Below are 13,245 nucleotides of genomic sequence, written 5' to 3'. Positions count from 1 at the left end.
GTTGACAGATATCGAAGACGTAAATGTATGTTGACATTGTTGGTAGACGTTGACAGATTCCCTAATAATATTAAAAGTTTAACAAGTAAAAGCACCAAATTCATGATAATATTTCAAAGTCACTGCTATTTCACACGATTGAAACTGGACAATCAAACAATTCGTTCTTTTCAGTGTATTTATCTAGTTTTAGAAACGATCTCTCATTTCTTGTCACAGTGAAGAACATTTCAATAATTCTTTATGTTTGAAGACGTTACATCACTAGATGACGATATGCTAATGCCATAAAAATTCATTATCGTACGTGTTTCTACCTCGTGACATCAGACCTTCGACTTAAATGGCTGTACAGCAAGCATTAAGTTTAATTTGGCAGATGTTTGCTCTATAAAAGTTACACATTTTTTAAACAATTTTGTAACTCGTTTTCGATCGAATCATACTTTTCTATCGCACAGAAAATAACCATTTGTTTAAATTTGGGGGGAAATTAAAATCTTAAAGCATTTTTAAACTAGTAAAAATTTGTTTCGCGGCCGAAACCAAAGAGTAACTCACACACGAAAGTTTGAATTAAAAAGTTATGAATTACAGCCGCTAATACTTTCTTAAAAAATTATCGTCTCTTCTATCACGGTCATACAACGTACGTTTAATTTATGTAAATTCATTCTAACGTACACATTACATAGCCCGCGTCCCTATGAAAACGTCACGGTTCGTGCTCCACTGCATAATTGCATCGCAGTTTATGTACAAACGATCATCTAATCAACTTGAAAACGATGCATGCTTAATCATGCTACGAGCAAATTATGATTTATTTGAATTTGTAAACATATTTTATTCATATTTTATTATTGTATTGCTCTATTATTATCGACATTATTTCTAGTTTACTTGCTATTTTAATCTTATTTTCTACGGAAGTTACTATAATGATACAATTTTTCTGTCCTCGTGCGTTTTTCTTTCTTTCGTCTTTTTCTAAAATGAGATTGCCTATTTCACCCATCATTACCATTCAATCAGCCGAATTCTAAATTACCTTTACTTAACAATTTCCAAATTTAAAAAAGGTGCTATTATTATTAACATAAACTTTAATTTTATATGTAAATTTACATATACCCGATTACAATCGATAACTTAATTGCTACGCCATTGGTAGGTACATTCCCGCTCGGAAGAACATATGTACGTATAATATCTGGCCACTTGCTTTTGACAGATAATATATCACGAAACTTTACAATTGCGAAACAAGTAACGATAAAAATTTACGTATTGTTATTGGCAGTCGGTCATGTCGCATACATTCGTGAAAAAGAATTGTGCTCTATACTCATATACTTATTGTTAACGTTATTATATAAAAGAACGGACACAAAATGTTCGCGATACGCGATAAGAGTCCTGGCAGTTAAAGTGGTCTTGAGTTAACAGCTGAATCAGTTCGGTGTCGCCATTCGTAGACGTCCAATCGTTCTTCGTTCGTCGTCTCCTCGTTTCGATATCGAGTCGTGATTTTCGTCAATTTTTCATGATATTGACTTTGGTGAAAGAAGTCATGAAAGCAGACCAGTGGATCAACGGCCATTGAAAAATGAAAGGGACAACCGTGCCAGGCAATTATTATCATGGTACGTTGAATTTAGCCAGTTGTAATTTAATTTGCGAATCAATAGATCGTAAACCGTGGATAAAGGATCGCATTTGAGTTGAGTTTCTAACGAAGTTTTTGATTAGAGGCCATTGAATAGGATTAGGCGTTGATAGGTTAAGATCTCTGTATCTTTTTATCGAAAGGGATTATGGGTGTGGTAGTCTTTTCATGGTAGAAGAGCGATTTGGAAACTGCCGTATCTACGCAAGTTTATCTTAACAGATAGATTATCTATCGAAATCCTGCCGCGCATTCCATGTAATTAGAGCTCCATGAGTGTCGTTTACTATTTAGCTGTTCGTCGGCTAAGCTCGTACGATTTAATCGATCCGTGTTTTCTATCGGGATTTACTGTCTTTTTGTGTTTAAGCAACTTTTAAGCTTATTTTTAAATAGAGAAGTTTGATTTTTTTGATATAATTTGAGGGTATTTATAGGGTTTAATAATTGATCTGGTTATAGTTTGAATTAGAGGTAAATCATGCTGGAAAAGGTTAAATATCTTTAAAATTATAATTAGAAATTAAAAGTTTTTTTTTAAAAAGTAGCCTTAAAGTATTCAAATGTACCAGTTACATTCTATTTCAACTCTAAATACATACATTTGTTCTGTACAATTCTATTACAGTGAAATCCATCATGGCTGCTTTTTAACCTTACATTACGGAACACATAAAATTCTATAGTCTATCCCTAGATTCTATACAAACTACTTTAAGTTCTTCCATAGTCATTCTAGTTTAGTCTCTCATCGTTACTGAAGTTCTTACTGTATAAGTACTGAACAATCTAATTTCCTAGAAAAATCATAACATCATGCATTATACGTATTTTAGTTCGGACAAGTTCAGAAGTAAGGTTTGCTGAAAACTACACGAACGTGTGCAAGTAGTTGTGTTTGCAGACGTTACGCTCGAAGAATCCGCAAGCGTATACACGCGCGTGCGTTACAATCGCGTTACATGGTTTCCAACGGCTTAGAACAGCGACGAACAGCTTCAGACAGAGACAGAGTTTAAGCATTTTAATCAAATCTACGATGTTACCTGCTTGTCATTGCCCTCTCGGTTTGCACGTAGCCATCTATTGGCACGCTTTTCAGTGCGAACGCGAGCTAACCACTGAGGTTGCCGTTTCTCCTCATTGGCGTATATAATTCGCATTTTTCTTCTCTTGAATATCTACACCTTTTGTTGTTTTCTCTTGTTGTTTAGAATAGTAAAAAGTTCCTTACAATTAGGTTCTTGCGGGAAAAATACTTTTTCAAAACAAACATAGATATTATTTAAGTTTAAATTAGTAGATACTTTAGGTTAAGTTTCAACGAAAGAAAGCAAGTTAAACTTGATTTACATTTAAACAAAAAGTTCGTCTTTACTAGATTTTTTTGAAGGAAGAATATCTTTCATATCGATATTGACGTTGTTCAACTATAATTAAGTAGAGATAAAAAGTTTCTTTAACTATATATCCTGTGAAACAAAAATATTTTTCAATGATAACATTGATGTTAATTAATTTCATAGATATTTTAGGTTATGTTGCAAGTGTTGCAAAGTAGATTAAATTTGGTTTACATTTCAAGGATTATGTGTATGCTTGTTTAACAGGATGTATGGAAGTTAAGAGGTTAAATTTTACTAGTGACTCATACTAGTGAAGTTATGATGAATATATACTGTATATCATATGATAAACATAATGTGTATCATTTATATTTTATATTGCCCTTGCTATCTTTAAAACAATATATTCCGATGATGTATCGTGTAAATATCGTTTTCCCAATATTTAACTTTAAACTTCTCGATTGTCGTTATCTAAAAGGAGTGCAAGAATTCTCAGGTGCGACATGTCTACAAACAACATATCTTCACCGACGAATTCGTGTTAATTAGCGGAGTCGTTTTGCAATGAAAACTAACTTCTTTTGTCAGACATCAATTCCAAGATAGCATTGCATTAACATAATGAACACTCTTATCGAATATGTTTTTCAACGACAACACGCGTTGTGTATGTAGACATTAACGATCACAGCACGAACGTATTTAGTTATGAGCTCAATTAATTGTAATGCCTCCAGTCACTGCTTAGATACATAGCGTCAATAATGAAGGATATAAATACTATTCAAATAAGCGTCGTTCGGTGAACTAATCGGAATAAATTGTTCGTGGTAACGATTTGTCATCCTTTTGCAATTCTTATTTCCCTCAATCGTTTAGATAGAAAAATTTATTTAATGAATTAATAAAATTAGAATTTTGTTCGTATAAGTTGTCGGTTGAATAATTTGTGTTTTCGAATTGGAGATAATTTTAAATTAGAGTATTATCGATAATAAGCTGTAGTGGAAGTTTATATAATTTTTAGATGATAATTGTAAAGCCCAAATGAATATGTATCTAGAACAGAAGATCAGTATACTTATTAATTGAAGTAGCACATAGAGTAATAAATGGAAGTTTTAGTAGCCGGAGAACTACGTCTTTAAATTGGATTCCGTCGTTTTATTATCCATAAATTTCCATTGCTTTATCTCTAACTCACTTAAAAAGAATGTTTTTACGTACCTTACTTTAGTGTTAAAAATATACTACAGAAAGATTAGAAAAAATATTTAAAAAGTTCGTTAAAAAAGTGTTTGAATAATCTTATTAAATATCAAAATGCTGTATAAGCTCGTAACAATATCAAGGGTTACATTAAAATTATATAAAATTCATTCGACATAAAATTACACGAAGTAAAAGGAGAATTGTGCCACAGTGTGCTCGACTATTTCAATCACGAGCTATCGCCAGGTTCCGATAAGGTATCTTCCCTGAGAGTGAAAGAATCATTTCCATCGTCGTAGAAATAGAAAATTATCCATTGTTAATGAAAGTCATCAGGGTTATTTTATTGAATTCTTCTGTGTAATAATGCTTTTTGTCGTCTTGGAAAAAATATAAAATACTTAAAAAGATTAATCTCTTAAACGATAATTCTGCGATACGAGTTGATTATTGGATATACATCAATACGATAAAACACACTGTTGGAGTTTGAACACCTTAAACTCTAATAAGTATAATTCGTGTGTTTTAAAAAACTTTCGTTTTATCCATCCTTTTTGGCGAGTTACGAGTTTATTATTCGCCCCATTTCGTACCATTCAGACAACTATCGTCAGTTTTTTAATGTACTTACTGATTACATTGGCAAGTTAACAGTATCTGTTTTTAAAAATGTACGGATCTTTTGCTAACTTATAGTTCTATCTCTCTTTAATAATCTGTAACACATGCACATACATATATGAGAAATAATTCGAAATAAGAAGAAAATGTATGTATGTCAGAACATTAAAAGTAAAGCAACATTAAAAGTACAAATGATATAAGGAGCAGTGTAGAGAAAAATGCTTAAGGGTAAAGAATAACGAAGATAAAAAATGTAAATATGACGAAATTAAAGGAGAATTCTAGAACTCTTCTTATACCTGTTTTTAGAAAAAATGCTTGAACTATATCATCTATTTTTGGATTATCTTGTATAACATATTTACTAAGGTAATTTTGCTACTAAATTTTTACGATGTTTTATTGTGTGATGATCCTTTATCTTTGATAAATTATCGTATGAATCGTTATCGAGGATTATATGATACGTAATTGTCTAAAGAGATCAAAAGATCAAAAGATCAAAAGATCATAAAACTACTAAAGAATTTAAAAACTTGAAATAATCCTTGCGTCTTGCGATCATGTTTTCGTATAAATTAACGATCGAAATAAAGAATTCCACCCAACTTTATCGAAAAGTATAAAAACGAATTTGTGATCCCTAAAACAAGTGTTGACACCTATTCAACATAAATTTCCGATTTTATTTAGCATATAATATTTTTTTAATCAAACTAAACTCAAACATCTTTGAAAATCTTGTCAGAATCGTTAATTAAAAGTCATGATTGATTTTACGCTCAATTTTCTGGTTTAAATCTTACCCTTGCAAAAGAAATCTTGTTCACTGACTTTCATGAATTAAACTACCGGTAAAATTAATGCGTCGTTCACGGACAATGGCGGACGAGCGTGGTTACTAGGGGAAAAAAGGGGGCAGCATTGTGGCGAAACGTGTGCAAGGTAAATAAAGAGTAAGCGCGAACGACGTTTACCTGAGAGAACCGTTTTGTTTTTTACCAGTGTTCGTGACTCGACGAGATTATTGTCCCCGGTTTATCGTTGCTATCGTCGGCATGTGTCATAAATTTTTTCTCGCCTTATAAGGACCGAACAACAACCGAATAAATGTGTACGCGAACTTGAATTGCTTATTTAGTGTGTATATGGAAAACTGGGATTTAATAGGGCTCTGCTTCCTTTCTACTGTGCAATGAGGTGAAGGAAGGGAACTCGTTGTTCTTCTTGATCCTTAATTCTAGAGTTAGTGCGAAGTTAAGCATCTGGAACACAAATATTTTATGTGTAACATTTGAATTAAAAAGATAATTTCCTATTTTTAAGTTAAATATTATTGTAATGCGTGATATTAAAAATTGAAATTCTCATTTACTTATGAAAGAAATAGTATCGTACTTTCTTGTGTACTGAGAATTATAGCGTAATATAAGCGAAATTATGAGAATTTGAATTTAGTCACATATTTCAATTCTTGATAGAACCATTCTATCGAGTATTATACAAGTGCCATAACTAACTAAATTACAACCTCACGTTTGTGAATATTCTATTTCTAGTTTTATGATTTGAAAAATTTAGCGAAATTTGTATAATAATAAATACATTACTTTTATGACTTACTCTTTACACCGTTATGATTTTCAGTGCTCTACTTATAGGAAAGTTTTATATTTTACCAATATTACAATTAAAATAGAACTGTTTAGAAATTCCCCTAGCATTCCTACGAAACATCGCATTTGAAAGAAAACAGAAATTTCCATTTCCGTTAGTAGTGTTTCCTTTCCAAATAAGGTGCTGTGTTCAAAGCGTGTCTAATTTTGGTGAAATGTTTGGTTTCAGGGGCGCAGTATGTGCCCGGTGTTGGGCTTGGCGCCGCACCCCAAACAAGGAGTTACATCTTCGACTACACGCCAAACTATCCACCGTCCAGAGTCGACAAATTCAGGGGTGGTACTGATATACAGAAGAGAATGACTCAGAGGGAAGATACACTGAGGTTTGAGCAGGGCCGTATTAAGGCCCTGCAGGAGGAACGTCTGCATATACAGAAGAAGACATTCACCAAATGGATCAACTCGTTTCTGTTGAAGGTACATCTTGCTTTTTATACAACTTCCGATATTATAAAAGAGACAGTAATTCTTAAGAGAGTATATCTTTTAATTTTTCGAATACGTTGTCTTTCTACCGCCTGGAAAAAATTGTAAATAATTTTTTAAAAATTGTGAAAAGTAATTAAAAATAATTAAAATAATTAAAATTAAAATATAACAATACTAAAGATATTTGTAAAAATGGCCTACTTTTCTGTGAATACAACGTTTCTCAATTGCTTGTAAAAGACATTAAAATAATTTGAAAAAAAATGGTTAAAAAAGTAATTAGAAAATGTAGATGATACGATATTTATACAAATACCTAAGATATTTATAAGAATGACACACGTCATATTAGGGTCGCTAGAATATCTATATAGGAAGGAATCCGGAGACTTGTTGAATCGATTACTTTCACTTCGCAGGCACGTATGGAAGTGGAGGATTTATTCACGGATCTAGCGGACGGCAAGAAATTACTAAAACTGCTAGAGATCATCTCCGGTGAACGATTGGCTAAACCTAACAATGGTCGCATGCGGGTGCACAAAATCGAGAACGTGAACAAATCTCTGGCGTTTCTTCATACAAAGGTAGAATTAATTAATCGTTTTCCCACATATTATTCAAATGAACTTCATCTTTCTATGGATTTCAAAGGTGTATTTCAAATACATATACGTTTTGTTTCTATTCCACAAATAGTCACATGAGAATTTAAAAAATATTATATCTAGGGAAATCTATGATTCTAGGGATACCTATGATTCTAGGGATCCCTATATATTTCTAATTTCAGGAAATGATTCTAGAAGAATTTAAGTAAATCTAAAAAATAGTATCTAGGGAAACTCGAAATACAAAGTTCCATATTTTCTAGAAGAACATAAAATTATACTTTAAAATTAACGTTATAGAACCGAGCGTTTTCATTGACAGTCATCACTACTAATCTTTGATAGCTTTTGCATCAACCTTTCAATATTTGCAACGGTTATATTTACACTAAAAGTTTACAGTTCCTGGCATAATCAAGCAAAAACGACTTGACAGTTAATTTTTCTTGAAATCTTCTTCTTAATCTTAAGATATCTTCATAAATGAACAAATTATCATATTCGACATCTTCCTAGGTAAGATTAGAAAATTTCTCCCGGAGGTATAGATCCTAGTAGCTTTGTTCACTACATCGATGTATCTAATTGTTCGTTAGAGAGGACGTAGGAAATAATTCTCACGCTTTCACGATTGTCTTCTCTATTTCGCGACAGCGTTACATTCGATTATGAGATTATGTAAGGGGCGGCGCTGTTACGTAAGTGAAAATTGAAATTTTCTACCGGCGAGGCTTTTCCTCGCCGTGAACATTAATAAATGGCTATATGTATTATCTGGCATCCGACTCGTGTTTGCTCGATCGTTTCGTTACACTCGAGCTATCAGCCGTTTTATTCAAGTAACTGACTAATTACGGTTAAGTGTAAATGATGCCAGACATGAAAATTAAAAGTGATTTAGTTTCGCGAATTTTAAGAGCGCTACAAAATCAGAAGAATGAACACGTGAAACCGTAAGAGAAAAGATGAGATAAGCGACGCGTGGCTGCTACTTCCGGTAATGGGAGACTCTGATCGTGATCATCTTTCTTGGGCAAAATCATAAATGCTATGCACACGTGCAGCGTTCGATGTCTCTAGAGAAGTGAAGAACGTAAAATATAGGATTTTAGTTTATAATATAAAGTATAAAAACCTTCGAGTTTCTTCCTTCGAAGGAATAATTTGAGATCTCGGTAATATAGAAATTTGTACCTGTTGGAAAAATCCAAGATCTTTGAAGATCGAAGATTAAGAACTAGAAAACTTCGAAGTATAATATGATTTTAGGTTTCCTTAATAAATAAGATTTCCTTGAGCAGTGTAAGATCTAGGGAAATTTACAACCTAGGGCTTTGAATCTTTAAAAGAAGCACGGAGATCACGAAAGTGTAGAATATTCTATGTATAATTCTGGAGAGACAAAACAGTTTGCAACGGTTTCCTTTGGTTTACCAAGTCATACGACAAGAATAAATTATAAAAGTCACAATACTTAGAAGCAACGTCTTTCAGACGCATCTTGCGCCCACGATCCCGTAACTACATTACGTCGCGCCATATGCAGCATACATAAAACTATTATGTCATAAGCTACGAAGCATAGAGGCCATTCGCGAGGACTTTGCACTTGTAGGGCTTCGTCGCAAGTTCCGCGTTCACGTAGGATGTCTTTTCAAACTTCTATGGCGTATGGTCTATCGACTATGAGAAGTACACCCAAACACTATACATTATACATGACTAACATTATTATGCAATTTCGATGATAAGAATAATAATTAATTACCATGTTAAAATTTTTATGCAATATATTTTGTACTTTTTAAACAGAACTTTTTAGTTAATGGAAATCTGTTATCACTTTATCTCTATGAAAAATATCATAAAAACAACATTAAATATAACATTTTAGATGCTTAAACGATTCATAAAGAATCATATAATATTTTAAGCGTTCTTTAAATTAATTGTTTTCTCACATACTTCAGGATTAAGGTAATATTATATCTAGGGAATCTAGATTCTCCCTAGGATTCTAGGGATCCCTATAGTCCAAATGTAAGAAGAAAATTTAAGAAAGATTGTCATTCTCTATCGTCATCTATAAGAAGTAACAGCTATTATTTTTTAATACTCATAATTTTTCTAGTCATTAATGGAAACGTAATCTAATTTGCTGGCAATATTACATTTAGATTCAAATGAAATTCAATCAGAAATGGTTTCTTATAAAAGCAGAGAATCGATTGGAAGAAAAGAAAATCCGCATTTCCGCATACATTGCACGTGTCAGTTTTGCCAAATGCGGAACTTTCGTCAAATACTTTCGCGATTTGCAGGTTTGAAATTCGTCGCGTTAGCCGATTTTCCCTCGCTTTCTAAACCGGATGAAAAATCGTTGGGACGTTTATGGAATGTGTTTGCATTAGCCGAGGATCACCTTCCAGAAATAGCCGTGTCCTTTCCAATGATCCTGGTGGGAGATATCGCCCGTCATCACTCGGTGAACCAAGCGACTATATATACAGACTATGGTGATTGATTCGCGTGCCAAATTCGATTGGGTGTGGTTGTCCCCAGATTTCGACATTTGTCATTCCCCTGCACATATCGTTTCAAATTATCATTCGCGACTTGTTACTCGAATATGTCATTGTTGAACCAATCGTGATCGTTTATCGAGTACACTTTGGGGCGTCTGATTGATAAGTTGACACATTATAGCTATTTTTTACGAGATGAAAATATTGTATATTAAATCTAGAAGGAGAAATAGGAAACACTAGTGGTTTTTTAGCCCCTTGGAGAAATGTTAGGGACATTTTTAAATTAAAATTAAAATTAATTTAAACTAGGGATTACAGATTTTCAGTTTTAGTGTTTGGGTTTATTAATAAATAATAATTAAGTATAGATTAATAAATTTGTAATTAGCTTAGTTAAATAGAATTATGGTAAGCGGTTTAGCTGGATAAGATTATTATACATCAAAGGAGAAGTTGGATTCAGCAAAGAAGAATATTTCTGCTAGGGAACGCATCTTCTTACAAAGAAATGACTTTTTTGTGATATTTAAAAAATAATTGCCCAGAATCAGAAGGAATTTAAAAAATATGAAAAATTGTATTAATTAGGAAAAATTCTTAATCCTCCGAAAGAAGAAATATCATAAAAGAAAAATTTAATCTGAATCGTTAATCCAGAAATGTTGATAATCTCTTTTGTTCTTATTATCAAATGACGAATCTATCAAGCGGGTAATTCGCGGATGGAAAGTTATTCGTAGAAAGGACATGTTTCGCGCGTGTTTATTACCGCTCATGTTACGCGATTCGCGGCAACCTCGTTACGTAAAGCATCTTGCTAATCGCGTATAAAAAGTGTAAAATATGCGGACGTGATCTTAGGCGAGCATTAAATTTATGTACCTGTTCGTAATCAACGTTGGAGCTTTCGGTTTACATGCTGTACATTGCTGCATAGAATACATCTACCTTATGGTTAAATTCTCTTATTTTCCATACTGTTGCTTTGTTCCTTAAAAACTCTGTATTATCGTAGCCCCAGTAATAGTATTGTGATAAGATAAGCGAATAGAAATATATATGAAAATTGTTTGTAACTCTTTATCTAATAATAAATATTTCCACAAATATATAATTCCTGCAACAGCATATCACCTACGTAAATCTGTAAGATTCTCCTTTGGAATACAAAGTACAAGCATTATTTATTGCTAATTCATGAACACGTCGTGATTATTATTTTTAACTATGATGAATTTGTTTTGACTACTATAGTTTTCGAATTCTTGGATTCTAACATCTTGCTCAATAAGCCAGAGGAGCGTCATTCTTTTTTTTTTTTTTTTTTTTGTATGATGATTTTTATATGCTTCTCTTAAACTCGAACAATTTTTTAAAGATACAAAAATGAAATGAAAATTCAAGAGCCTTTCAACGATATGTAGTTTGTACCGAATAGTTGAGGAAAACTCAGAGGAAATATAGAAGCTGAACAATGTAGAAGAGTCATACTGTGAAAACACATTTTCATTGTATCGTAGAAAGAGAAACAAAGACACGGAATTTGGAACTTCGAAAGAATGCAAATGATGATAAGGAGGATGTAGAGAACATTATGCTGCAGGATTGCAGGATAGTGTTCGTGGAGCATTCTGTAACTATGTATCCAAGGCTCTGACAAGATAACTGCGTCTAAAACGTGGATGGCTCTCGCTCTAGGGGCTGTTCCCATGACCGAAAGAATCGGAGCCGACAGTAATTAGGGAGGTAGCCTCGGGCCATTCGGAGAAACCATAGTCCCCTTGCAGCTTGAAATAACCATACGTACAAGGGTAATATTTCTCAATGTCTAATCTCAAGGATAAGGGAGGAGTAACGTAGGTACGGTCTGAGAAAAAGGAGGAATTTTAGGATTTTTAGTGCTAATAATTTTTCTTTTAAAATGGTTGTAAAATCTATTGTGCAACGCGTTACAGATAGATTACTTAGGCTGAGTTTACAATGCTGGAATATTGATTTAGTGGATTATTGGAATATCGAGATATCAGAGTGTTGGATTCTTTTGGTTTTTGGGATACTTGAGGTTCTTTTTTTTTATTTATTTGCAAGTAGTCTATCATCAATTATCATTGAGAATTATAAGTAAATTATTCTGACGTGGTACTATAACGTGAATAATAAATGATTATCGTATGTTTGGTTCTAGCTGAAATACTTGAGGTTCTGACTTGAATTTTGAATTATTAAGGCATTCGAGTATTAGAATATTGTAATGTTAGAGTACCAAAGCCTTTTCGTCTTGGAGTATTAAGTTTTTGAAGCACTAGAATGTATTTTGGAATATTCAAGCATTGGTATTTTAGAGATATTACGCTTGCATGCTCGTCGTTGATACACGTATGAGGCGTAATTATATTGTTGAAAAACGTAAGCCAATTCTAGACGTTTCTCTTTTAATTAGTCTTTATCTGCAGTTTAGTATTCAGTTAGGAATACAGTAGGAACTTCATTTGTTGGTAACTTTAATTAATGAGCGATTAACAGAACTTTTGTTGGTTGAATTCTCTTATCTAATAAATGCGAGCTTCTATTATGTAAACGAAAAATAATTGGTAGCGAGGAGAATCGACGAGCTCCTCAAGTTCGGATAAATGGAGCGTTGGTGTAATTTTTGTTTGCGCTTCGTCTCGTATCTTCTCCAATTAGGAGTTTACTACGAGCATTAGTTAATTACGAATCAATAACACGTACGAAAAGTGATTTCATTTTGATCGATGTTCAGTTGGTTTTTGTTGGCTTACTCAAATTACTCGAAGGTGAGTCTGTATCTTGATTGCAACAGACCCTTTAAATTAGAGAGTTAAGGATTGATTCGAGATCCGAATAGAAGGATCTCGCGACGGATAAACGAAAGGGATCGAAATCGAAGGGTACAATTAAAGACAGAGAGAGGAGGAGATCTCTGGAAGGAGGACAGAACTGGAGGCAGGATCAAAGGAGCGAAACAGGGAGACACGGAGAGAAAGAGAGAAGTAAGGGTCAGCGACCGAGGCGAAACTTGCTAGACCGTGAGTCCCGCAGATGTGAAATGAAACCAGACGGCACATACGTTGCTCGTGTGCTGATCATTTCGCGTTAGACGCTGTTCCGCCACGAAGAACC

At 33.3% G+C, this 13,245-nt stretch overlaps 1 protein-coding gene across 4 annotated transcripts in view; it reads left to right on the top strand.

The window, feature by feature from the left end:
- Positions 1-13,245, top strand: part of kst (spectrin beta chain, non-erythrocytic 5 kst) — a 57,607-nt gene that overhangs the window by 14,532 nt on the left and 29,830 nt on the right. For 3 of the 4 annotated variants that reach the window (XM_033345274.2, XM_033345283.2, XM_033345267.2), the window contains exons 1-3: positions 1,454-1,646; positions 6,703-6,953; positions 7,385-7,552. In XM_033345274.2, coding sequence (XP_033201165.2) covers positions 1,610-1,646; positions 6,703-6,953; positions 7,385-7,552 — 456 coding nt within the window. In that variant the 5' untranslated portion in view covers positions 1,454-1,609. Of the gene's footprint in view, positions 1-1,453; positions 1,647-6,702; positions 6,954-7,384; positions 7,553-13,245 lie in introns of those variants that run through there. The other variant, XM_033345291.2, reaches the window with a different exon arrangement.

The sequence above is a fragment of the Bombus vancouverensis genome, chromosome 13 (assembly GCF_051014615.1).
Source record: "Bombus vancouverensis nearcticus chromosome 13, iyBomVanc1_principal, whole genome shotgun sequence".
In the NCBI taxonomy this organism is placed as follows: Eukaryota; Metazoa; Arthropoda; class Insecta; order Hymenoptera; family Apidae; genus Bombus; species Bombus vancouverensis.
This window is presented reverse-complemented; position numbering and strand designations above follow the sequence as displayed.